The following is a 27998-nucleotide window of genomic DNA, read 5'->3' on the forward strand; positions in this document are numbered from 1 at the left end:
GGACTGTCACTCTCGAATTGACCTCCTCAGCCACACTAGACGCTGTTCCAAGACATCGGAGCATGTTACCATAGTCCAGTGATGGCTAGCCCTTATGAGCCCAAACGGGGGGGAAAAAACACTAACCCAGTGGGCAGTGGGTGGCGGCAGCGGTGGAAGCAGAAGTGGTGGCAGAAGGGGGAATCCCAGGCACGGAGGTGCCTCCATACCCCACTCTGGATCCGTCTCCAATTGTGCCCAACGTTGCCACTGCCTATAGCTCTGGCGGCTCGCTGCTACCAGCACCAGCTGCTCCGGATCGTGGCCCGCTGCCTGTCAGGGCACTAGCTCCGTGGCTGCAGCCGCCTCCTCAGGTTTGGCTGCCAGGGATAGCGATCCAGTGACTTACAGTTCACGTACTCGCAGAGAGGGCTCTGCATGCCAGCTGTGGCACGCGTGCCATAGGTTTGCCATTGCTGCCATGGTCTCTTGAGAGTGAAGGGTGCCTACTGGTAAGGCCGTTCCTCTGTGGCAGATGATATTTCTGGGCACTGCAAAGTACATGAAAAACAGTCGAAAGAACAATTTTTTTGCCTTCTGCTACATCATCCCCAGCACCAGTGGAGCCGAGATAAGGGTAGACATAAAACTCACAGCACACACACACAACGTATCATAAAGTTTATGGAGCCAAATTTTCACAAAAAAACAGAAGTCAGGCTTTTAACTTATTTGAAATCGGCAATCCTTTAAAAAAAAATCTCAGTAAATTTGCAAAAAGAGATTTATGTGTTAAAGGGGCTCTTCATCCCGCCCCTGGGGGAATACATTTCTTCCCTCTTCCTTGGATTTCTTCCCCGTTTTGAGGGTTCTGTGAATATTTTCTAAATAAGACCCTAAAAACCAGAAAGCTGAATCGCCAAGGAAGAACTCCGTGTGCCACCCGGAGCCCTCTTTTGCCGAACTAGGGACCCCAAGCAGGACAAGGCCCATTCCCCCCCCCCCCCCCCGCTGAGCAATTCCCCATTCCAGAGGGACTACTCAGGTATCCCAACTGAAAACAATGACACCCTCTCCTATTGTTCCGTGGATCTCCCCCCCGCCCGCCGCCGCCGCCGCAGACATTTTCCCCCCGTTTTCATGGTGAAGCAGACCTTTGAGAAGCCCTTCCGTCTTTCCTCCCCCCCCCCCCTCATCCCTACTCCATGTGTCCGTCTCTTGCCCAGTCTGTCATCGCGCGACGGTCCTCAGTCTAAGCGCAACGAAAATGCTGCAGCCATTGTGAGTCTGCGAGCTGTGCAAAGGGGAGGGCCGGCACATTGCAAAGGTTCATGGGGGAACCGCTCTCCGTAGAGGCCCGCTGGAGTTGGGCCGGGGGACGGAGGGAGGGGGGAAGCGATTGTGGAGAAACTAGAGCTAGGGTGAAAGTAATGGACGTTGACTTAATTAATTGGGATCTTCGAAGCGTGGATAAAGCGGGCAGAGTCAACTAGATGCATTCTTGCTGCAACCTGTCGCGAGCTACACTTGCAGGGAGCTGCCTCTCACACCACCCCGAACCCCAGAGCAGAGCAGACCGAAACGCCACGCGATCGAGCGAGCAGAAGGAGGTGAGCGGACGGCGGCCTTAGCTGCTGTAGAACAACCGTTTTGTGTTGTTTTGTTTTTACAAGAGGGGCCTATCAGTGTGTTGGACATTGCTGGGAAAGTTACTTGTGAAAAGGAATTGTGAGACTCCTCCCTCCGCACTCCTAGCTACCATTATAGTTAACAAGCTTAATCATCGGTGTTTGTATCTTTTTGTGAGGCCCCCAAAATGGAGTTGATGTTGCAATAAATACTGAACCATTTGATTTACCTCAACCGACTCGTCCTTTATTTGAAGAACAGACACCCCCGAAAACTGAACCCTCACACTTTTGCCTTTCTGTTCCCACCCTAGCAGGTGTGTAAACATCTTGTTGTTGTTTAGTCGTGTCTGACTCTTTGTGACCCCATGGACCAGAGCACGCCAGGCCCTCCTGTCTTCCACTGCCTCCTGGAGTTGGGTCAAATTCATGTTGGCAGCTTCGATGACACTGTCCAACCATCTCATCCTCTGTTGTCCCCTTCTCCTCTTGCCTTCCCACTTTCCCAGCATCAGGGGCTTTTCTAGGGAGTCTTCTCTAAACACCTACTTACTCAATAAACACTTAATGTACTTGAAGGAGTGGGCGTTTATGTAAAGCATAACCTATAATTTTTAAGGTACCACAAGACTTCTTTTTGCTGGAAAAGTGTATCAGGGATACCCCTACCCCCTTCCACTTTTGAAAAGAAAACAAACTCTTCCTTGCCTATTTTCAGAAGTAAAAAAAAAATCTAGTTCCTTCTTGGGGGAAGGTTACAAGTTCTTGACCTGTTACACAAAGCCCACTCGCTTCCCATCCACCTCTTTATCACCTCAATAGTGACCTCAAAGTATCAAGTCCAGCACATGAGCTGTGTGGAACTCCTGCACCATTACATCACACACCAGAAGTATAAAAGTAACTAAAACTATACACCACAAAAGGAGTGAAGTTATATCTTCTTTATTTAAAGTTGTAATACAGTTATAAAGGGGGGGGAGATTTCTATGACATTTCACATTTTCTCTGCAACCTACATTTAAACCCATAAGCTATTTCAAACATGTTTATGAGTAATCTGGCCTTCCTCAGTCCCAGAGATTGGGACTTCAATCTGCCACTGCACCTCCTGGGAGAAGAGCTAGCCTGTGTCGTCTTGGGTCAACTGCACAGTTCCATACCACCCTTAGAAGACAATAGCAAACCAGCTTTGAGTATTCCTAAAAAACTCCGGAAAAGATCGCCGTAACTTGAAATAAATCTAATGACATGTCACTTATTATCATCTAAGCATTGTGCTGCACATGCTTACAAGAGTTGTCAGGTTCCAGGACTCCAACTACAGTCCAATGGAGTAGCTATGTTTCTGTAGGGGAGACCACTAATCTCAAGGCAAGCAACACTGAAGGAAATAGTTGGATTCCTATGATAGCATCTTATGCGTGAGGCACCTCTACTCTTGCCCAAGAGTCCTCTCCGAGTCAAAATTGTCTGTGTTCTGAATGGTATAATGGGCTGTGTTCACGCATTGGCTTCTCCCTTTCTGGTGCACCAGCATGGGGCTCCATCATGCCATTTGGAGCAAGGCAGAGAGTAGACCACCCATATCATGAGGCATTTGCTTATGGCTGCACCATTAATAGCAATGGTACGAAGACTAGGGAGAAAAATCCCTCTCCCAAACCATGGCTGCCCTGCCCCTGGAAATTACAAGGATCTGCCCGTTTTGTAGTCTCAGGTTTTGGCTGCAAGATCTCAGGAAATGGGGTCGTGCTAATGTGGCAACAGCACTCGAAGCAAGAAATAATGCATATCAAATTAAAATGATTTTCTAAAGTTACTGTTTACTTGTTGATCAGCTACAGATGTTGATCGAGTGTTGGCTTATGATTCATAAGACAAGTGCTTCAAGCACATTTTTGTCTATCCTTCTGACTGGATCTGGTGCTTCATGCTGAAGTCTTAATTTTTATATAAAATATTTTAAATTGGGAGCACGAACTAATGGTCATAATTTGGGACCATGGTCAGTGCACTTGTACTGTTTTAAATAACTGCATGATAAGACCAAGGGACTGAATATAGGGATGTTATTAGTTAAATTCAGGGCCAGGCATAGACATTTGTAAAGTTGTAAAACGAACATTAAGGGGGTGGAATAAATTTAATTCACAGAGTTTTCCTCTGCTCCCCAAAACATTAATAACTGAGGTAGGGCCAGAGATAAATACTTGCCATATTCTACAGTGTATCCTATAGATTTATGAATGCATTTCCCTTTCCCACCTTTGTGTTTTGCTGCATTTACAAGTGAGTAAATTTGTCTAGCCTGATCCTATCCACATAGGAGTGAGTGCCACTGATTTCAATTATCTGTTCAGCTTAATAATTGTATACTGTCAAGTCAATTGTGACTTACCCTGACCCTTTCCAAGGTTTTCTAGCTACATGAGAAAAATATACTTTGGTATTGTTGCCCCTATGCTCTGGAATTCCCTTCCTAAATCCTTACAAAGTATAACATCCTTGCAGGGATTCAAGAGGGGATGTTAGACAGAATGCTGGGGAGGATGAGATGGATTGGTGAGAAGATGATCCCTTGTGATCAGCCCTAGTAAGCAATCTGGCTGCTGCATTTTGGACCTGCTAAAGTTTCCAGACATTTTCCAGATGTAGCCTATGTAAAATGTGTGTTTGCTGTCATGTTGAGAGCACATGTATACTATCTACAACTGCAATAGATAAATGTACGTGCAGTGTATTTCACCAATGTGGAATTAGTGACAATTCCTAAAGCTTTAAAGACTATGAACCTAGACTGCCACCTGCAGGTTATTGTAATACCCATCTAGCCTTACAATATTAACAAAGGAGTACATGCTGCTGTTTCTTTGCCTTCCCTTCATATACTGTATAATATGGACTTTATTAGGATTGTGTTCTGCTGCTATTCTCTCCCTGCCATCCCCATAATTTTTAATGTAGAGATTAGAATAACAATTTCCCTTCCCTACATTAATTTCTCTAAAATATGACTAAACATCCATGTTCTTTTAACAGATTTTCCAGTGCATGCATAACTTTGTTTTATTTTGAAACCTCGAACATTTTCTCCTGTTTCTGCATTTACTTCTTCTTTAAAGGGTTTTTAAGACACACACATGGCTGGAGTTTCACTAACTGCCAGTATAGTGGATAGAATGTGGGACTTGGGAGACCTGGGTTCAAATTCCGGTTCTGTCATAGAAATCGATTGTGGGGGTGCCACTGGTAAAACCATTCCTTACTATATCTCACATATCTTGAAAAACTCTTACCAGTTACCATAAGTTAGAACTGACTTGATGACACATAATAGAGCCTCATTATGACAGATATTAAATTCTTCACATCAGCTGTCACTTCATCATCAGTTTAAAACACAAACAGGCAACCTGCATCCCTAGAGCCAGGTGCACCCTTCAGCTTAAATTCATGCTATGTAAGTGAACATGCAAGTTCAGGAGGGAAAAGGAAAAATGGTATACTCTGCTGTTACTTGTATGCACTTCATCAGATTTCCTGCAAAGAATGCTGCTGTCAACCAAAACTACCTTGCTTTAAATAATGTTTAATAACTGAGAAGTATTATCCCTCGTAAGAACAATTGTGCTGGATCACACCAAAGATCTTGTACAGCATTGTTTTCACAGTAACTACCAAGGAGGATGCCAACAAATTATATTTATGGGCATATGTTCTCTAAAACTGAAGGCAATGCATACATAGCCATTGTGATTCACAGCCTCCTCCATCAATCTTTATCCTCTTTAAAAACTGTTCGGGCTAGGTGCCGTCACTAAATATATCTCAGGGTACTGAATTTTCAGTCATGTGAAATCCTTTTCTTCCCAACCATCCTGAATCTATTTCTGGTGGATGTCCCAGGTTTTAGTTCCGAGATAAGGAAAACTATTATCAAGACACATTGGCCGAAATCTTACTTGTGCAGCTATATCAGAAGGTAGATGATGTCATCAACACTTTTAGTAAAAACACTTCCTACTCTCCCATGGCTTCTAGAGATAGCAGCAGTCAATATTTAAAGACCCCATTTAGCAGCATCCACATGATGAAAGGGACTACATTGGAGACACACGACAGTAGTAGTATTTTCTTAAAATTGTCTCTGATGATGATGCTATCAGTCTTCCATGGGTATCATTGTGCAAGGAGGATTTCAGACTGTTACACAATTTTATAATGGCAAATCCAGATATCTGCATCCAGCAGTAGGATATACAATCCACTATGAGCAGTTCACTACCTATTCTGCCACCACAATGTTTTTAATCCTAGATTGCAATATGTATTATCCACTGCTGTGGCAATCACTGGTACTACAGACACAATGAGTTGTGATTTAGGACCATAATCTGCTGATAAGATGACATGGCAGGATTACACGTCAGGTGAAGCTGTCAGCCAAGATCCTACCATTACACAAGATTTGCTTGCAGGTTAGGAGAGCTATGTGTTGTTGATATTCAAGATCTCTTGCAATTAGGGATGGGCACTTCATCTTTTAGACCAGATGGGCGGGTATAAATCAAATAAATAAATCTTCATGAGAAACGAAGTGTGGCACCACAGGTAGTGCAGATTCCCACACTGCATTCCCAGAACTGGCCAGTCCACTTACTAGGCTCCATGTGGCACAGGGTCTACCATCAGTGCTGGCACACCAATCTAGGAAGAAGCCTGCCCAGCTCTTCCCCACTTCCTCACAAAGTTGACCATGCATTGGCTGAGTGGGGAGACTCCATGCCACAGTGATCAATTGCCTCGGAAGGTGTACCCTCCCACCGAATCAGGCATCCACTTACTGCTTGTGACATGGCAAGTGCAGCCATCATCCTTTACGCTGCATCAATCACAGAAGTAGCCCAGCCGGTGCTTCCCCACCTCCCTGCACTGTTGACCAATCCGGGGAGGGATTGGCCACCTTTGGTGGCGAGCTTCACATTCGTCTTTCCCAGGAGACAAATATGAAGCTCCCATCTCTAGCTAGAATCCAACTGCAAAAGTAAATTTGTTACACCCATTCCCCAAAGCTCAAGACTTCTAATTGTATCCATTAAAAAAATTCCATACTTCTAACTTCCTGAAACCTCACCCTAGAGCCATCTGGACATCTAAGGAATTTAATATTTAGCAGACTGAAGATGTTAGGCCATTCCAATTCATGCAAAAATAAATTCCATTCTATGGTGAGATTCTTTGACTCAGCGGCCTCTGCCCATTTCTACATGAATGCAGTTTAACTATTTGTTTTAAATATAAGAAAAGGAGTAATCTGATTATCATGTCTACTTTCCCATATAATACATTTCAGTGGTACCCATACATCAGCAAAATAAAAAAAACCCTGTTCAGCTAGGATGTTTTTGTAGCAATTCCTCATTACTATTTAGGCCATGAATTAGTTTACCTGCTTCCCACACCTATCTGACAAATATTTTTAAACTAAAGCATTCATTAATTGTCCAAAGGATAAAGGACATGAAATGTAAGAAAATGTAGAAATATATGCCTGGACAAAACAGAACAGGATTAAATAATTAAAACAAAAGAGCCAGAATTTTATGTCTTTCTGTAGCACTTTTTGGGAATGTCTCTTACAGTCACAATTAAAATAAAACCACAGTCAAATAGCATAATACAATGCATGATCCATAAAAACCTTTTTCATTGGAGGTTTGTAGCAATAAGCAATATTGCATAAGATGGTAAAAATGATCCAACGATCATTTAGAGCCTAGGTTCCCAACCTTTGTTACTCGGATGTTTTTGAATTGCAACTCCCAGAAACCCCAGCCAGCACAGTTGGTGGTGAAAGCTTCTGGGAGTTGCAGTCCACAACTCCTGAGTAAGCCAAGGTTGAGAACCAGTGATTTAGAGCACATCCTAGCCCCTGGCCTACCCACTTATCCTTAAAATATGTTTTACAGCAGTTCCTATGCAACAAAGACATTTTAGAATGAAGTATGGTTTTCTTGTTCATGCCAAAATTATTTCCAGTAAAACATAATTGTCAATTATATCAATTCTCACTGTCCTTGAATGTGTTACTTAAATATTCAATCAGTGCCACAAGCTCAGGGTTGCCCCCAAGCAATTCAATTTGTTTATATGCTTCACATTCAAGCTCTTTTAGTGTTTTACGTGTATATTCAAAGGAACCAACTTTCTCAAGATAATGTACACAATACTTTTTAATATCCACATTCTCAGTCCGCTGTCGCAGAATATTCTGCACCTGTCTGCTTTCTGGTCTAGACCATATGGCATGTATAGTTGGGAATGAGAACTTCCCTTCAGTGAGGTCTTCACAAAAACTTTTGTTCTCACTATATTCTTTGGACTGTAAGTTTGCATAGTCATCACGAATTTGGAAGAAGAGCCCAAGAGTGTTAAGGAGTGGTTTTAAATCTTTTTTGTAACTGGAGAACAACTGCATGAGGCCCACAGCTAGTCCAAAGAGACCACCTGTCTTTTGCAGAACCATGGCTTTATACTCTGCTTCTGTAGGACAGGTGTAAGTATCTCTCCAGTAAATATCCAAGCCTTGGCCTTTGTGGAGTTCCAACAGTTGGCGGGTGAACACTGTTACAGCATCTGGATGATCAAGAGTTAAAACCTTTTGCAAGCCAAGAAAATACACAAAGTTCGCACAGTTTATTACAGATGGTATTCCATAGATGCTATGGGCCACTGGAAAACCTCGACGCAGTTTTGAATTGTCTTCTATGTCATCTATAAGCAAGCTTGCATTATGTAACATTTCTGTCACTTCTATGATAACCTAATGAAAAGAGAGAAAAACTATCAAATCCGATATTCCACCAGATGTAATTTATTGTTCTTCTACCATAACTATTGTTATACTTGCCTTATATGAAGCAAGATTTCTTGTGTCCATATACCAGAGATAAGAGGTAGTTTTTGTCCTATTCACACTGTGGCTTGGCAAAGATCGACCTCTCCTTCAAGCCCTCTAGCATATGTTAGAGGGTATGAGGGAAAGACTATTTTTCTACAAATTACAACATTTCTACAAATTCAGAATGTAGGAGACAAATGGATAGTTACCTTAGAAAAGGCCCCCCAATAGGTCAAAGCCTACAAGAAGAACCACATGTACCTACATGAATCTGTTCCCTTAATGTCTGACAGTCTATACTTTCAAAATTATGGTTATACACTGTATATCTATCTATCTATGGAGGGAGAGAGCGAGAGCACTTTTATATACAAAAATCATTAATCCTCAATTTGATCACCATCTGGTCCCCACAGTTGTGTAGCATTACATTCAAAACTAAATGTTACTGTTTTGGAAAAAAGTGTGATGTGCTACACATTTACATGTAGCACAGAATACAAAACGGTTATGTGTTCCTATTGGCCAAAATGCTTATTGATTGATTCATTGATTCATTCAATTTATATCCTGCCTATCTGGTCTTGCGACCACTTTAGACAGCTACTCCAGTAAAGAGTAGAGTTAGAATGAGGGAGTTAGTTTTGGGATAAGATAGGACATAATATAAAAACATACCTTATTTTTCTGTGTATAAAACAACACTTTTTCCTAAAATCATTAGAGGAAAAATTGAGAATCATTTTATACACGGAAGGAGGAGGAGGCGAAAGAGCAGCTGTGCTCGGCTGCCTCTCGTGGCTGCCCACTGACTGCTTCTGGCAGCGGCAGATCACCTCCTCTAGAGCCACTCGTGGGTTCCCTGTGGGCAAGGGACAAGGCAGTGGCATGAGGCGGAGGTGAGCCCCGTGAGTAGTGCTGGAAGAAGTGATTGGTGGCAGCAGCAGTTAATGGGTAGCCGTGAGAGATGGCCTAGCATGGCTGCTCTTTTGCCTCCGCCTCTTGCCACTTCCCGATCAGCTTGAGTGCCACTGCTGGGGCTCACCTCCACCTCACGCCACCGCCTTGTCCCCTGCCCGAAGGAAGCCCACGAGTGGCGTTGGAGGAGGTGATCGTGCAGTGGCAGCAGTCAATGGGCAGCCACGAGGAGTGGCTCGGCGCAGCTGCTCCTTCACCTCTGCCAAGAGTCAAAATCAGGGGTGTTATAAATGGAAAAATACGGTAGTTTTATAGTTGAATGGTGCTTTCAAAAATGACTGAGATCCAAGACAGTGATAACATGATTGAGGAACAGCAAAAAACCAAAATGGATTGTATGGTATTGCCTGTCCCAAGTAAGACTAGACACAATGAATCAACATTTATATAAATCTCACTGAATCAATCGGTCTACTCTGATTGGGACTAGAAATAGGACACCAAAGAGTAAATTATAGAATTTGAACACAAACAAACAGCTAAAAGCAATGGTTCTCAACCTTGGGTAACCCAGATGTTCTTCAACTCTAACTCCCAGAAACCTTCACCACTGTGGCAAGGGTTTATGGGAGTTGCAGTCCAAGAACACCTGGGTTACGCAAGGTTGGGAACCACTGTATTAAAGCAACCTAACTGTAAAACTATTTTAACGCACATGCACAAAACCTAAGGTACCCTTATTGAAAGCCCTTTCTTAGTACAGTAGTGCCTCACTTAACAATTACCTCGTTAAACAACGAATCCACTTTATGATAAGGTTTTTGTGATCGCAAAACGATGTTTAGATAGGGAAATTTCGCTTGACGATCGGTTCCCTGCTTCATGAACAGATTTTTCGCTAGACGATTTTAAAACAGCTGATTGGCGGCTCTAAAATGGCCGCCCTCTGTGCAAAATGGCTCCCCACTGTGCTTTAGGACGGATTACTCGCTTTACAGGCACTGAAAACAGCCGCCCCATGGAGGATCTTCGCTAGACGCTGAGGTATTTAGCCCATTGGAATGCATTGAACCAGTTTTCAATGCATTTCAATGGGCTTTTTTGTTCTGGTTGATGAGGATTTCGCTTAACAGTGATTTCAACGGAACGAATTATCCTCGTCAAGTGAGGTACCACTCTACCAAGCTATTTGCAGAAAGCCTGCTTAAAAACCATAGTCTTTGCCTGATGATAGAAATATCACATGGGTGGTGACAATTTATCCTCCCTTGGGAGGGATTTAATACATACATTAACTTGCACATCAATTTCATTTGTAGATTTGAACTTACCTGTAATTTATCTTCAGGAACATTCAGCCAGTGATTAAAAGCCTGGGAAAGTTTTGTTCTGACCTGCTTACCTGCAAATTAAGGTTTAAATAAAGGCACTATTTCCTGGTAGAAGCATAAACATTCACAACATCATGAAATCACACTACTCACTGATAGAAACACTAATGGGTGCTCACACACAATTTATACACAGGCTATTCACATTCAGGAAAATGGTGCAACTTCTAAAGTTTAGGAAAAAAATCTATTTTTATCGTATGAAGTGAAAAGTAATATATGCTGTGTGGCCTAGATCTAGTTGCGACTACTTATTCTAAGTCCTTGTGAAGATATACGTACTTATGCCTTTGTGATAAGACACATGCCTTAAGATTCATGACACCTAACATATTGGATGTTGCTCTGAGATGTTATTATATACTGTACTAGGTATACTTTGGAATTCTGGGCAACACTCAGACCTGTATTGCTAAATAGCTACCAGTTCTTAGGACAGAAAGGAGTATGACACCCATGTATTAAGTGCACTTAATGCACTTAGCACCATGGAGATTTATGCCAAGAATTATACAAATTTCCAATAACAAAGCACCAAAGATTGTGGCACAGCAACACTTAGACCATATGAAACCAAGCACTATTTAGGGCAATTATAGGACAATTCTTTTATCCATGAATTGTTCCAAGTAGTTCAAACTGTTTTTAAAAAACTCCAAACACCCAACCAATAAAATTCAGGAATCTGAACAAAACAGATCAACATTGTCACCTAGAGCTGTGGATATATTTGGAAGAGGAAACTGAATATTGGTACCTCAGAGCTCCTTATCGTAACACAGCTTCTTAACTGGCATTAACAGCATGGAGACACATAATTCATAAGTGCTCTAATAATTGATTATGAAGTGGAGAAACAAGTTCCCTGCAATGTCACTATTATATATCAGGCTTGAATTAATGGACAGGAAGCTCCAACAAAACAACTGACACTGACTATTTGTATCTCAACGGATATGAATATGTCTTGCCGTACTGGCTTTCCCCGCCTCCCTATGCAACTTACCACTTTGCTGAAAAGGTGAGACATGGAGTCTCCCCTCTCAGCTGATCACTGGTTGGCTGCATGGGGAGGGAGGGAAAGCTGGCTGGGCTCCTGCTGCAACGATGAAGGACCCAAACACTGCACTCAACCTAGATAGCGAGCCGGATGGTTATGGGAGAGGGAACTGGGTCCCTGTGGTGGTCATATTCATATCCCTAAATACAAATTGCCCATGTCTAATAACTAAACATACTGTACTAACAATTCAGTCTTGACATGGATGAGCTGTTAACATGGTGGAGTTGAAAAGGCCACTCACTAGTCAGAAAAATAAAGGTACAGAAAACTCAGTTGTAGGCTATGCCCCATTTCTTCCTGAATAACACTATTACAAGACCTATTGCAGTCACCCATGAAAGAGGAGGGAAGCATAAACCCACCCATTTTCCAAGGTAATGTATGCCACAAATTGTCAGCAATATCTTATTTATGCATTTGTCTTATTTATAGTTATAAAGATCTCGGTAAATTCTATGTAGGAGAAGCCAATCAGCCAAAATAAGTGAACACAAACATAACATCAAAAATTATAATATTTTAAAAACAGCATGAAAATATTTCCAGGAAACTTTTATTAAATTTCAACAGTTGGAATCCCCCCCCCACCCATGTTTAGGCAAGCCTCGGCATAATCCTTTCTACAGCCAGAGCAACAGTGTTCAGAGCAGTGTCTTCAGTTGATAAACTTTTTTTCTCCCTCTTTTCTTTTCCTAATTATTTCCACATTCTTTATTTCTTATTATTTGTTTATTATTCAAGCTTCTTTGAGTATTACATCCAAACCAGGCTCTTGTGAACCAAAGTATATCTTCTGTAAGGAAATATTACACAGCCTGGTGCTTCTGGAATGCTCCGCAGTCAGATACCTAACCCACTGACCTGGCCAGCCAGCATTATACAGTGAAAGCATTCACTTATATCAGATTTGTTGTTGAGAAAGGAAAAAACAAAAAGCACCACAATGATCAGGTAGCAATGGGGGAAAACTAGAGACTGTTCTTAGAAATAAATAACATTAACCCTAGATTTTTGAAGCTGGGAAAAAGTGTTATCCTAACTTCTATCCAAATCAAAGAGATTACCATAACCACCACAGTTGAGACATTAATTTATCAAACACTACTAGAATTCAAACAACAGTTTACCTGGTAGTTGAAGTAGGTAATTATATGGCTCCAAGAGAATTCGTCTAGATGTTTCTTCTACCTGGTCCATTTTTTTCAAAGTATCTGAAAATGAGTGATTTACTTTTTTAAAAAAATGCTCTTTAATACTCAAAATAACAAGAGTAGTATCCTCTCAAGGATCACAGTGCAGGCAACTAACATGTGCAGACAGCTGTCCTATTTAGTGAGGTGTCTCTTGTGCAACTAGGTGTGCAACAAACAAATCATGCTGAAATCCCCAATAGGATACTGAACACAGTATTTTCACTATGGAATATGGCGTATGTAAATGAAAATGGCACTAATGATGTATAGGCTGTGGGCTGATATGCAGATGACAGGAGCAGAAAAAGCAGCTACCACACATTACACAAAATCTGCTCTTAAATATCTTTCAGGTTTTTATAAAGTTCTGAAGAACTTTAAATTTCCTATCACACAGAAAGTGCCACTGTGAAAATTTCTGAAACAATTCTCTATTTACAAACCCCATCTAAACATTTTACATTCATTTTAAAAGCAATATTACTCCAAATGCTTAATTTTTTGTGCATTTTCCTATAACCATTTTCCTTCCCTCATCTCTAATGTTTCTTGCTGCAGTGCAGATGCAGTTACTTCAGAATGAAACAATTAATGTCATGCAATTTAAATACAGAAACTACATTCATAATAGGGCCCCATGCCAATTCAGCACTCACACTGTTGACTGACAAATATCTAACATGCTGTTTCCCAGTATGTAATTTCTAATGATTTCCCAATCATTACACATTTTCTGTGTAAATGATGATATAGAACAGTGTAGCTTCTGAACACTTACAGTAGAGGCAAACTGAGGTAAAAAGCATCCTCTAGAACTGAACTGATAAATGCTTAAGTATCCACTCTAAACCTACAAAAGTACTATACACACCAATGAGAACAGAAATGCATTTAGACTCATCCAGATCAAGAATGTGTAAACGAAACAAATGCCTAATATTGAAAGGATTGTATTCAGCATTATCCTTCTATATGTGTGACAGACACCACATTTGTGACATACACCACTGCCAGATTCAACTCCCTTTTATGTCTCTAAAGTATGGGGGGTGTTGTTTGAGGATTACTACAGAACAGACCTGAACATGTCTAAAGATACCTTGTTATGCAAGCAGAAGCCTGCATAAGTTAAACAGTGTGATTTTGATAAGAAAAGTACAGTATCTTCTTACACAACTATTCAGTGTGGCAGAATCTAAGCTAACCACTCAAGAGTATTTGCTAATATACATACATATTGTTTTGCATCTTTAAGATTAAAAAAAATCAATTTATTTATACATACAGAGATGTTGATTATGATCCATGAAAATTCACACTGAAACAGATTTGTTAAAGGTGCCATAGTAATGTTATTATTTTAGGTATTACTGAACAGACTAATATGGCCATCTCTTCCCAATATGATAAATATGCCAGATATTTTCCCCTGTCTTTTACATAAAAACATTGGTTCACTCAAAATTTCCCTAAACACTTACAGTATCATAGCTTTTTCAGAGACAAAGAATTAGTATATATTAAGGATCAACATCCATGGTCCAACAGGCAGGCATAAAACTTAGGCTACAAGTGTAGAATGTTTAAGTTCTATGAAAAGCAAAGCTAAACGAGATTTTCAAGTTAGGACTTAATTATAACATACTAAATAAAGAATTTTCTGAGGTGTAAATACAGTATAAGATACACTATTAATGCCTGAATCAGTGGGTGAGCCTCCTAATCATACTTTTATAATTAATGTTCTAGCAAATACATCACAATTCTTTCAAATAGGAATTAATGAAACAAATATATGAAGTGGAGGAGTTGTATGTGCAGGTTGTCTATGACTAAAATCTGGCTATAATATAATTCATGTTTTAGTAAATAAAATTCAATGGTGCCATAAATGCAGACTAACCTAGTTATCACACTAACTCATAACTTTGCAACAAATCATTAGTGACCATTCTCCCTTCAGCTTTCAAAAATGAACATCATATTTTTCTGACATGGCATCTGCTTGGTGCACAACAGCACACAAACTGCGTTCTCCTAGTTGCAGTTTTTGTTGTGGTGGTAAGAGTCGTAACAAACGAACTTGTTACAAAGCATACTGAATACTGTACAGACTTGCACTCTTGCAAAACATCAGAAATACTGTACACTTTTTTGAAATACTGAATACACTGCTTAAAATATCTACAGTATTTTAGTTAACCCATAACTCATCTTAAGTTTAAAATGCAGATTTCTCCTTCATTTAAAAATTATTTTGTGTTTCTTTTGCTCTCTACGTTGCATTGTACAATAATCCCTTTTTGACATACCTTTCATCCTCAATAATTTAGAAAACAGAGCCTTCACACGCTGTTACATATTACATTATATACACAAATGTGTCCACAAAAACAATGCATAAGGCATCACATTTGTGCATGTGAACTCCTCTAAAAATACTCCAGTAGAACTCTTACACTATCGCAGATGACTTTTAAAAAAGAAAATACTATTAACTAAACTTCGACCGTGTACCAGACCGTAAGGACGATTTTTATACCATTTTAACTCAACCATAGGTATGGATAGGGTGTGGGTTTTCATCTAAAAATATCTGGAACTCGTAAAGCTGAAGAAATCTAGTTTAAGTGTTATGAGACAAAGTAAAACTACAGAGCAAGAAATCAGTATCATTCAGGCACCACTCTACAAAGACTTCGTAAGGGTTCCTTTCACCAACCAACACCAAATTGTATAAAGACAAGACATTAAAACCAAGTAAAAAAGGGATTTTAAAGGAATACCCCGAGAGTACAAACCGACAATCGCTCCTGAACACAAGAAACGTCCGCTTTTTTCTTTCACGCCTACGAGGTTAAGGGAGGATACGAGACAAATTCGAAAGCAAGAACACCCGGCGCTTCCTTCCCACTCCCACCAAAGAGGCGCGCGGTTCACCCTCCTCAGGCGCCGCGTCCCCATTTTTATACCTACCCAGGGAAAGGGTGGAGCCTTCTGAGGAAAAATCAGAGGGGAGGAGAGAGAGGGAGGGAGGGAGAAGCGGTTTGAAACCCGACACCCACTCCTGCCGCCCGGTTACAACTAGAAAGCCGAAGGAGCCCCTCTTCAAACCTAAACCCTCACCGCCAGGACCCCAACCTACCGCGGCCTCCTCCGCTGCCCCAAACCAGGACCTTCTGGCAGGTCTCGGGCGTCTCTCCGCCTCTTTCAAGCCACTCTAGCGCGATGGGCACAAAGCCCCACCCCCTTCCGCCTCAATCGCCACCTTCGCCTGATGGGGGAAAAATGCGCCACCGGGGCCTCTTGGCGCAGGCGCGAGCTCCTCCCACACTCGTTTTAATACCGCTCTCATCGCTTCTTGCCCCCTCCATTTTCTCATCCCCACTTTCTGCCTCCCGGTGCACTTCGGGAATTGTAGTACATGTATCGTACAGATCCAGCGCGAGCTGCGACCAAAAGGTGGGTCAAAAAACCTTGTTACCCAGAAGACGTCGCTGAGATGAGTCTCTTGTTTCCATAGAACTAGCAAGAGAATTACATCAGTGTTTCTGATAGAGAGGCTAATAGCGTTAGGAAATAGGCGGGTACTGTGGGTTGGAAGCCAATGGGGGACAGCAAAGGCGGGGAGAGGGCGGCCTTTGAGCTGTCAATCATGCTTCTGGTCTTGGGGGAGGGGAGCGAACAGCTTGGAGCGGAGCTGCTGCTGTCGCTGTCGCCACCGGGGTTCGGACGGGGAGAGATTGGCCCCCGTTATTGCCGGGCGAAACCCCTTGCCGGCCTCTAAAACCAGGCCGACGTTTGCTCCATAGACGTGTTTTTTTGTTGTTGGCTTTTTTTTGCCAAGGGATCGGGTCCAGCCTTGGGAGGAGGCTCCATCCTCCCCGCTCCCCCCCCCCGCAGGTTGGGGGGACCAGCGAGCGGGCGGGCGGGCGACAGCCGCGGAACAAAGGTAACGTTGCCCCGGGAAAGAGCTTCGGGGCCACCGTGGCCTTAAGCGATTACTGAGGCTCCCCAATGGAGGCTAAAGCCGTTTGCTGGGGCGGCAAGAGAAAGAAGCGCTTCTGGTTTGTTGTTTTTCTCCTTGTTGAGGCTGCGGCGGGACTCGCCGCTCCTCCTTCCTCCCCCCCCCCCCGCCCGACAACGAAAGCTTCGGGTCTCGGAGGAGGCAATCGAGGAGTCTTAGGCTGCCTGTGGAGGGCGAATTGGAGGGAAGTCACCCGTGTTTTCTGTCGGTTGACCGTCGCCTTCACCGCTTCCTCGATCGCGAACCCGGGAGCTGCGGCTGTTGCTGAAACTCCTACCGCGGAGTCAGCGTTTGGTTTTATTGGGGGGGGGGGTTGGGGGGGGAGAGAGAGAAAGAACAGAGATGAGACAAGAGAGGCAGGTTGCTGGGAAAACCTTATGAGGAGCTGCAGCTCTGAACACGGGATGGAAAGAGAGGACGGCGACGAGGAGAGCCGCCCCCATCTTCTCCCCTTGTTCTACTACAATGGAGAAGCCTCCCCTCCCGCAGGGAAGAGTGGCCTGTCTGTCTGTCTGTCTGTGCGGAGGAGAAAGCGCCTCCGTCCTGACTGGACGCCCCGCAACCTCCTGTCTTTTCTATTCCTCTACCCAGTCTTTCTTTTCTCTCAACCTCCCCCCCCAACTTATTGGGGGGAGCTCAGAGCCACTCCCAGTGAGCTGAAGGCGAAGGGGCTCCCCCCCCCTTTCAGGCGGTACCGAGAGAGGGGTTTGCAAGGAGGGAAGCGAAGCAGCAACGACGGAGCCGGGGGGGGGGGAGAGGAGAGAAGAGGAGGTGGAGGTTGTTAAGCGGTTGTTGTTGTGGCAAGTTTCTCCTCTGACAGAAATGGCGTCAAAGGCAGCGAGTGAGGGGGAAGCGAAGCCGCGGTGTGTGAGAGAGCCTCCGAGAGGAAGCGGCGGCGGCTGGGAGCTGGAGCGGCGAGGTAGTGGTTGGAGGAGGCCAAGGGGGTCCGTGAGGAGAGAGAGGAAGGCAAGGTGGCGGGGCTTCTTTCGGACGAGCTCCCCTCACAATGCCCACCTCCCCACGCTCGCCGAGCGCGCCCCGGCGAAAAAGGGGGTGGTGCGGTAGCTCAGTGGCTTTGTTTTAAATTTCAGGTCCAGCCTCGGCAGCTCGGTCTCTTTCGGATTTTCCTCCTGCAGCTTGAGTTCATCATGAAGGTAAAATGCTTACTGGTTGTTGATGCGGGCTGGCGGGTGGGGTTGGGAGAGATTGAGGGGGGGGACACCGCGGAGGGTTATTAACTATCCTATCTCCACTCCCTGGTGTGAGAACGGGAACTGTTTCCCGATCCAGACGACGGTCTGTTTTCCTCGTTTCAGTTTGCACGAAGGCGTGCGTGTTGGTTTTGGTTGGTGTATCGTCACTCACCGTGCCGTGCTAAGGGTAGAATGTAAATTGCAATGTGCTGGAGTTTGTCTTCTGCAACACCCTTTCAAAGGGGAATGAGGACATGGCTGCCTGGGCCAGCCCTGGGTAGTGTGGCGGAGGAATAAGGGGGGGGGGGAATAGGCTTTCCTCTCGGAAAGAAAGTACAGTAGGAGGAGAGGAAAGCTCCTTAAAACGTTTGCATTTTCAGTTGTTGAAAATATATTTCAGTTGTTGAGGATAATTGACATTCTTTCTGTAGTCGTGTTGATTCAGTATTTTTCAGCTGCTTGAAGTGTTTTTATTGGAGAGAAGACTGTCTGCATTTAAAAAAAAGATGCAGGAAGTGTTCAAAACAGCTTTTCGTGATCGAATGCAATCTGGATGCCCTTAGTATGTGATTAGTAACTGAAAGACCCTAGCAGCTGATGGTCAATATCTTATAGCAAATGTTATGGAAGGAGTATTAATATGAACTTTTTTCAAAAAGCTCAATACAGAAGATGGTATAGAATAATACCCTAACATCTTCTAGAGTTGACCAAGCCTCTAATTAAAATCTTCTTATGCTGTGACAAATGTGGTTTCCAGGCTCTATAAAACTTGTTAAAGGCACTTCCCGAATAAAGGCACTAATAATGGAACACTGCAGAATACCTGACTGATGTAGTCTACCATCTTTGTTGTTAAATATTGTAAGCTCCTTCATCTGTCGTGTAAGGCCTTAAGGATGCGGACAGATATATCTATACATCAGCTGTGTGGGAAATACTAGGAACAATGTAAAATCAAGTATTTAGTACAAGTAACATTGCTGTTTTCCATAAATAAGCTTCATCATGATTCTCTTCCTTGTTGATTAGATAGTTGGCATTTTGAAAGGTTAACTGGTGAGATAAGTATCATAACCAAGTATGTTTTTGAATAAGTTTATTTGTGATGAAAATTAAAAGTATTCTCATTTCAGCCCAAAAAGTGTTTCTTTAAAAGAATATACAAAAACCGTTTCTCCTTGTCTGTATATGCAAGGTCTGGACTTACTAAGGATGAAAGATCCATTGTGTTGATCAGATATTGTAATTGCAGCAGCAGCCACAGTTTTTAAAAGTATGGTTATGCACTTCTGAAGTTCTTACAAAAAGAAGGATTTCTATTTGTAATGCTTCTAGTAAATACTTCTGAAGGAATGTGCTGATACAGCTTTTTAAAATATATGTAGGAAATAAAAGTTATAGTGGACTTCATACTACAGAAATGGGTGTACTCAGTTGTTTAGCCTTGGAGTGTACTGTAGCATTTTAATTTGAACTCATAGTGGGAATGATTTTTACAACTTGATTCAATATTCCATTTTCAGTAACCAATTGTTTTAATACCCAAGACTTGGCTTATGATGTTTATATAGAAATATTCTGCTGTGTTCATTAGGGCTTAAACTGTATATAAGTATTCATAGAATTACATTTAAAAATTGAAGTAAAATAGATTTATTTATGAATAAGTTTAGTTATGGAAAATATCTAAATAAAATTATGGGAGATATTTGTTATTGGTATATATTCTGCTTTGCTTTGTACCAGATTATCAGACAGATGAGGTACTTTGAGCCAGCAATATTTTCTTTTCTTTTGTAAATGCATGGTCTTGACTGACTCAGGAGGACACAAACTTTGTCTACTCCATGGGGGAGGAGTTAATGACAAAATACAACATCCATGCTGCAGAAGTCTTTAGTTACTGACATCTGCAATATAAGGAAGAGAAAGAATAGTTTGTATGTTCTCTGTGCTGAAGCAATATTTAGGGGGGGGGAGGGTAATTTCACATGTTCTTTTCCAGACCACATTCTGCTGCATGTTTAAGACTTTAAGTAATAATTTGGATATATATACACAGGTGGAAAAATGAACATGCTGGTTGGGAACTCATATCATAGAACTCTACTGCTCTGACTCATCAGATACTCCTTTCTGTCCTGTACTGTGGAAGTAGTTATTTCCCAAACTCTTTGTGTTATGCTCTCTGCTGCCTTTTCTTTCATTGCAACTTGTTATAATAGCTGATGATTAATATATTGTTTAAAGATTGCGATACAGAATATCCTTATAAGACTGCTAAAAAAAATACAATAGGCAGGAATTGGTTTCTTTTAAGGCATTATTTTAGTAGAGTAAACTTGATCTGCAAAGTGATGTGGACAATAATGCTTAAATAGATGAAAGAAGCAATGAAAATGTTAATTGAGTGAATAAACTCTGCAGACTCACCTGTGTGAGAATGAAATTAATTATAGAACAATACCATAAACTCTGACTGATGAGTACATTGGCTGTTTCCTCAAGTGAAAGAGGCAATATTGTTTCAGCCTTTCATGTTCAAGGCTATCAGTCTGGAAATTCAGTTTTTGTTCTCTGTTAACCCTTTTGTTATCTTACTGTTAGAACCTGCAAAGGTGACTCTTCTGTGCTATAGTTTCTTATCAGCAACTTGAGGATAAATACAAATTTCCTTTTCTAGTTGAGCACAATCAGATCTATGCAGCAAAAAGTATGCAAAAACTAAAGTTCACTTTGTTTCCTACACCTTATTAATTACCTTTATTTTTAAGGTGCAGTAAAAATTCCCTAGGAGCATTTGCATGAATCAAAGACAGCATGTTCATGCAAATTAATTTATGGTACTGAAACTAATAGAATGTTAGTGCAGTAAAAGTTTAAGTAGCTGTTAAATATGTCTTCTGTTTTACTCATACAATACACATATCTAGAGACCAATTAATACAGTATGCTAGGGGACACTGCTTATAATTCTAGTATTTTATAGATATTGGAATTATTGCATGTTTTGCTTCTCCTTTGGTATATAATACTGTTTAAGATTTTAATATTACTTCAGTAAATATTTTTCTTTATTGATAAATATAGATGTTAATGTATGATAACTGATTCAGATCATCTTCTAGAACTCAAAGTAGTCAATATAAGTAGTATAATATAAGCAGTGTACTGTATATTTTATATATATAGTACATATTGATAATTTAGGTGTTACAATATGTGTCATTGCTAGTACTGTAGTTTTTGTTATCTGTGTACCTTTCTACACAAACTGGTGCAGTAAAAGTGGTTTGATGTGTTCCTGAGACTTCTATAATTGTTTGCAAAGAATCACTGATAGTTCACAGTACAGTCCATCTGCCTTTAGAAAATGCAAGACATTAAGTCTTCCAAGTTGCCGCTTGCTCTTTCATTTCACTTAAAATATAATCAGAATATATGGAAAATACAACAAATGTATGTAGGATTAATAAAATGAAATTGGGAAGTACTGTCAATTGTAAAATCAGAAAAGATGGCATTATGCTGCATTTCATTTTAAATTGTAGTAGTTTTTATTACTGTTATGTATTGTTAGTTTTTTTCTGACTTACAGTGGACTATGAATGTCCTCCAAAATATCCTATCATTAAAAGTCATAACTAGGTCTTTCAAACTCAAGGCTATGGCTTTCTTTTTTGAATCAATCCATCTCTTGTTAGAAAGTTTTCTGAAAGCAATTTTTAAATTGTACTTTAATTTTTCTCTAGTTATTTTTTTTTTCAAGTTCTAATTTTAAAATCCATAGCAGTTTCTAGAGCCCTTTAAAGTACTGGATTGAGCTCAGGACAAGAATAATTTTTAATGTGTTGAATTTCATTAATGTTACTTTCTATAGTATCGTGTTATATGACTACAATAAATGTACCTGTTGAGCAAAGGAAACGTTGGGCAGAAAGCCCAAATAGTAGTGTATTCATACAGAGTGTGTGTAATGAAAGGTCTATAGATAACGTGTGACACAAATGTAATATCTGTATTGGAAACCTGTTGTGTGAAATATCTTTAGTCCTATTTGGGAAGAGATTGCTATCATTCTGTCTCTCTGTCTTAGACTGCAGCTACATTGGCAATTTGATTCATAGCTTGAATTACAGCAGAATGTGCAGTCAGTGGTCACACAGTGTCTGTGGATTGATTTTGTAGTTCAGCATCCACACTTGATGAAGTACAATTGACACTCCCCTTTCTTTCCTTACTTCCTCTGGTCCCACCTCTGCTTATCCTTTTATGGTTTGCTGTCAGGCCACTTAGATTTGAAAGGTTGTAGAGTGTTTCAGAAAAAGGGGCAGAGTTCCAAAGTTATTCTTAAAATATACAGAAATACTACATACCACAGGAACATATTTTGTTTTATTTTGGTTGTTTCTGTTTTGTTCATAATTTTTTAAAAAACTTTTCTGGAGGTGATCTAGCACTAACCTAATATGTGTAAAATTTTTTAGAAGGAGGACAATTGGGAGGAAAGTATGCAGGTGTGGGTGTTTCTGTGGTCTTGAATATCACGCCTTCAACTGCCTACATCACTGAAATATCACCCATAGATATGCCCTTTATTTTTACAAGAACAAATCAACTTATCACATCGGAAAAATTCCATTTGAATTGTTGCAATTTGAAAAAGTAGAACACCCCAACAGCAGAGGAGAAAAAAGCTTTGTTGGGGGGGAAGGGCCAGACTGATTTGAATTGACCTTTGCATCATGTGATCGGGGGGGAAAATCTTCAAATCAACTCCTACTATAACCACAGCAAATTGCATGGTCTTTCATCATGTACTGTAGTCACAACCTTACTCCTCACTTATTTTTTAATCTGATACTTTGCTTCATCCCCACATTGATGCACTAGTTTAAGTCTAGTTCTTACAGTGAGTAAGTGAACTGAAACTGTTTTCAAGACTGGCTTTTGTAATATACAATGCTACAAAGGTTTATCAGCCATTTCTTGGTCTTGTTTCTGTTGAAACAGTTACAGTGAAATACTATTTGTTTTAGTGGTTTGAACTTTCTGGCTGCAGTATGTACTGGTTGAAAGCTCAATTGTTCTTGCAGACAATGTACCATACACTAGTTAAGAATTTAATAACGTTGCATTTTTCTAGTCAGCTGTGTAGAAGCAAATAGAGGATTGCTTTCTGGAGTACGGAGAAGTAAGTTAAAGGCGGAAAAAGAAAATATTTATGGGTTGTTTATCTCTAGGATTGATTGTTAGGCTGGGGAAGTAGCATTTCTTGAAACAAAAATTGACTTGCATATTGTTTTTAACCTGCTATTTGTCGTCTCATACTTAACTTCAATGCGATAATAAAGATCAAATACTTACATAAAACTTATTTTGGATTATTGTGTAAGTCCTGGCAAATTTATTGTGGCATACCTTTTTATGGGCTTTGTCAGGTTCATGAACTTGCTTTCATTTGGCAAGTATATTCACACAGATATACACACTAGTGTAGAGGAAAGGCTTTTAAAAAATAAAATGTGAAGCTGGATGACAATGAAGCGCAACATGTATAGACGATGACAGCTCAGTTAAAACTCGAATGTGTATAAATGTATTTTGCATACAGTTAAAATTTAATCAAATTGTCAGAGATTATATTTCTTACATTTCATTGCTGTCTGATGAAGTGCATTCTAATCCACAAAAGGTTACACAGTGATAAATTTGTTAGTCCTTCTGTGCCGTAAGACTTTTTTTGTTTGTTTGGTGCAATGAATTAAAACAGGTACTTCTCTGAGTAGGCCTATTTGTGGCACACTTTTCTGATGCCCACATGAATTTCAGAGAACTAAGAAGAGAGAGATAGTTGCCTTTCTCTTTATTTTGCTAAAGCTGTATGTAATATCTCAGCAGCTCCTATGTTATGCTAGGAATGGACAGTGTGTGTGTGTCTTTCAAATGTTGTTGGACATCAATTCAAATCAGTTTTTGTGATTAGTTATGCTCACTAGTATGGATTAGCGTTACAGTCTGTTGGCCTGTAAGTATGTGTACTCTGGCCCTGCATTACAGAAAAGACCTGTATGAAAAAAAACTTTCTTTCCTGCTTTGAGGGATCAAAAGGGTGTTTTTCATGTGTGTTGGGAATACTTTTTGGTGGGAGTGGAGAATGGTAGCAGTAAGGCACTTGAGACTTCCAGCAAGATCCCAGCTCCAGGTGTTTCAGAATGGCCCTGACTGAGCTTTTGAAACAGTTTAGAAAGTTCAGCTAGTTCAACATCATCATAGGCATCCTTCAGTCTCGAGAGACTATGGTAATGTGCTCTGTATGGAGGACTTGGAACATTGTCTAGTGTTTTGACGCTGTACGCGAAGCTGGAGTGTCCTCTCCAGGGCACGAAGCCTGGGTAAAATAATATTGAGGATAGGCTGTTACCCAAGCAGCAACCCCCCCTCTCCACGTCACTGAAATAGTCCAATGGAAAGGCAAGAGCCAGTACAGTTGGTTTCAGCGACATCGCAGGAGTTGACAGAATGACACGAACTGCCTCCGGGACTCAACATAGGAACACCAAATTGATAATGGAAGCTAGTTGGTACAGTCACCTTATCAGTACTTTGCCATCTCCACTTGTTGGCGCTCTGTTTCCATGCCCAATCCAAAATGTTGTTTTAAGTTTGAGAGCCTAAACAGCTTTCCACAAGCATGCAACTCTTTCTGTATTTACCTACCCAGATCCTAACATCACAATCTGATGGCCTCCTCTAACCATCAATGTTACAGCAATGTTACAGCATGTTTGATGCCAGGTGAAGGAAGGTTGTATTTTTTTCAGGCATTTTAGGATCTGCTTTTAATGCTTTTAGATCTTGCTTATAGTTTGCCTTTTTATTGTCATTATTGTGTTAGTATCTAGTATTTTATGTTTTCACTACATTTGGTTTTGAGCAATTTAGCAGTATAATAAATAAATAATTTTCCTTACAACTAGAAGTCAGGAATAGCATCAAGGTGCTGCTAGTGCCTCCTGTGAAAGTCAAATGGGAAGAAGAGAAACTACTCCATATTTACTCTCTGAAGAACTTAGGTGAGAAAAAGAGGGGTGGTACCCCCATGGGCTGAGCTTCATAAGAAGTGCATGGTTCCTCTCTTGAGAGAGTAGAGTGCTTGTAATTGGCAAGCAGGGAAGCACGTTTTTGGAATCCTGTTTACCGTACAAATTTAATTAGGAGAAACATCCCTAATTAGCTCTTAGAATTCATTTGCCTTCAAAGGTCAAGAAGTAATGAGGTTAGTTTTCAAGAAGGTGATTCATTATATAGTGTTTCTTCAGCTTGGAAACTGGTAAAAGTTTTGTTAGCGAAGTTGTAACATTTAGTTCATAGATATTTTGTAGAAAAGCTACCAGAAACTAGCCAAGAACCTTAAAGAAGATATCTGTTCTTAATCTAGTTTTGTAAGCAATACCTTCTTGAATTTTTTGCTTTAATCATTTTACATGCATTGGTTAATCTAAATTAGCTCTTCATTATGCCATGCTAGTTTAGAATTACCAAACTGATAGAAGGATAATTTAGACTAGGATACAGTAGTGCCTCGCTAGATGATGATAATCCATTCCACTGAAATTGCTGTTTAGCGAAATCATTGTCTAGCGAAAAGCATTTCCCCATTGGAATGCATTGAAACCTGTTTAATGTGTTCCAATGGGGAAGAATTGTCGTTGTCTAGCAAAGATCAGCCATAGGAAAGCCACTTTGCAAACCACCGATCAGCTGTTTAAATCACTGTCTTGCGAAGCTTAGGTCCCGAAAACACGTGCTTTGCGAGCGCAGAGGGAGCTGTCAAAATTGTTGTATAGCGAAAATCGGTTTGCGAAGCAGAGATCAAACATTGTCCAGCGAAATTCCCCAATAGGAATCACTGTTTTGCGAATCACTATAGCGATCACAAAAAGTCAATGTCTAGCGAAAAACCTGTCATGCGGGGTAACTGTCTAGTGAGGCACCACTGTACAAGATACAACTGATACGTTACGACATGTAAGTTCAGTGACCTTTAAATAAAATCATAAGTTTAAGACATATCAACCAGGAAAATTGTGGTCTGCTGTCCTTGTGCACTCCAAATTTGTTGGAAAATAATCCCCATTCTTTTTAGCCAGCATGCTCATGCGTTGTGTTTGCTGGAGGTGATGGGAACAGTAGTTTAAAACATCTGGAGGGGACTAGAAGGTAGAAAGGTATTCTGGAAACTGATTAGCCTCAGCCATCTGTATGTCTTCTATATGGAATGTCCATTTTCCTAGAATAAAACATGTAAACTTGAATCGAATTGCATATTCATGTGCTTACAGTGCATTTAGATATCTGGCGTTGGAACCAGAGCTAAGGAGTTCATTTTCTTGCTGTGCCTCCTTGTGAGGATCTGGACTTGATGATCCATAGGATCGCTTGCAGCTCTTTGGTTCTAAGACAATGATGATGACAACAGTTCAAATAAGGATGATTACATGTCTCACCTTCAGTAGCTGAAAAGAAAGTTTCTTTTGGAATACCTTAAGTAGTAATAATGGTTAACTTTTGCCTGATATGAATATGCTTTACTTTAAGATTTATAGCAGTGATGCAGCTTGTTCAGTCAATTCGTGGTTACTCAGATACTTTTTTTTACAAATGAACACAGTATTAAACCTTTATTTATTTATTTATTTATTTATTTATTTATTTATTTATTTATTTATTTATTTATTTATTTATTTATTTATTTATTTATTTATTTCAAATATGTTTACCATGCCTTTCTCCATAAAAGGATCCAAGGCAGCTTGCATAATTAAAAGAGATAGATAAAAACAATAAATTATTCAAATATTTAAAAAGAATTATATACATTAAACATGTTAAATGAAAGCATTATTAAAACATTAAAGCAAGAAAATAATAACCGTCCTAATTTAAAGACCCCACTTAGACAGCTTGCCAGTAAGGAAAAGCCTGCCTGAAAAGAAGGGTCTTCACTTGCTTGTAGAACAACAGCAAAGACCAACTTGTTCTCCTGTGGGAGGGAGTTTCAAAGTCTGGGAACAGTGACAAGAGGACACCTTCTCTCATGTTACCATCAAATGCACTTATAAGGATGACTGAACCAAGAGAAAAACCTCCCCTGATTATCTCAACACCTTGGCAGGCTCATAGAGGGAGCTGCGGACTTTTAGATAGCTTGAAACCAAGCCATTTAAGGGCTTTATAGGTTAAAGCTAACACTTTGAATTGTACCTGGAAAAGGAGCCAGTGGAGCTGCTGGGGGTTAGAGCCTCGTGGCGCAGTGGTTAAACCGCTGTATTGCAGCCAAAACTGTGCTCACGACCTGGGGTTCAATCCCAGGTAGCGGGCTCAAGGCTGACTCAGCCTTCTATCCCTCCGAGGTCGGTAAAATGAGTACCCAGCTTGCTGGGGGCGCGCAATGTGTAGCCTGCATAATTAACTTGTAAACCGCCCAGAGAGAGCTTGAAGCACTATGGGGCGGTATATAAGCAGCACGCTTTGCTTTATGTGTTCCCCGTGACCGGCTCTGGTTAGCTGTTGTGTTTTGGATCCACTAAAGTTTCCAGACACTTTCCATAGGCAGCCCCTCATACAGTGTGGTTACAGTTACCCAGCTGGGATATAACTAAGACATGCATCACCATGGTCAAATCAGATCTCTCA

The 27998-nt window shown here is 40.8% G+C and overlaps 2 protein-coding genes across 11 annotated transcripts in view; one reads left to right on the top strand and one right to left on the bottom strand.

The window, feature by feature from the left end:
- Positions 1–7189: 7189 nt before the first annotated feature.
- GGPS1 (geranylgeranyl diphosphate synthase 1) lies at positions 7190–16365 on the bottom strand. 3 transcript variants are annotated; one of them, XM_020787065.3, is made up of 4 exons: positions 16222–16365; positions 13011–13094; positions 10761–10831; positions 7190–8433 (listed from the first exon to the last, which is right to left on the bottom strand). In XM_020787065.3, exons 2-4 carry the CDS (start codon positions 13078–13080, stop codon positions 7672–7674), a joined length of 903 nt encoding a protein of 300 aa, XP_020642724.1. In that variant the 5' UTR covers positions 13081–13094; positions 16222–16365; the 3' UTR covers positions 7190–7671. The 3 variants fall into 3 exon arrangements, with proteins under 3 accessions (XP_020642724.1, XP_020642707.2, XP_020642716.1); XM_020787048.3 differs by lacking the exon at positions 16222–16365 and adding an exon at positions 15878–16057; XM_020787057.3 differs by lacking the exon at positions 16222–16365 and adding an exon at positions 15863–16032.
- Positions 16366–16755: 390 nt separating this feature from the next.
- ARID4B (AT-rich interaction domain 4B) overlaps positions 16756–27998 on the top strand; it is a 127612-nt gene continuing 116369 nt past the window's right edge. For 2 of the 8 annotated variants that reach the window (XM_078383141.1, XM_078383144.1), the window contains exons 1-2: positions 16756–17028; positions 18195–18257. In XM_078383141.1, the coding sequence (XP_078239267.1) occupies positions 18252–18257 (6 nt within the window). In that variant the 5' untranslated portion in view covers positions 16756–17028; positions 18195–18251. Of the gene's footprint in view, positions 17144–17953; positions 18023–18047; positions 18258–27998 lie in introns of those variants that run through there. The other 6 variants (XM_020786983.3, XM_078383139.1, XM_078383138.1 and 3 more) reach the window with 4 other exon arrangements.

This window comes from Pogona vitticeps, chromosome 1 (genome assembly GCF_051106095.1).
Source record: "Pogona vitticeps strain Pit_001003342236 chromosome 1, PviZW2.1, whole genome shotgun sequence".
NCBI lineage: Eukaryota > Metazoa > Chordata > Lepidosauria > Squamata > Agamidae > Pogona > Pogona vitticeps.

Excerpts from the sequence above, each read along its gene's own strand:
- GGPS1 (XM_020787048.3), bottom strand. The coding sequence starts at position 16,040 with ATGGGGACGCGGCGCCTGAGGAGGGTGAACCGCGCGCCTCTTTGGTGG. Across the intron at positions 10,832-13,010 it reads TTACCTACTTCAACTACCAG|GTAAGCAGGTCAGAACAAAA; the intron begins GTAAACTGTTGT and ends CTTAATTTGCAG. Across the intron at positions 8,434-10,760 it reads TTCCTGAAGATAAATTACAG|GTTATCATAGAAGTGACAGA; the intron begins GTAAGTTCAAAT and ends TCTTTTCATTAG.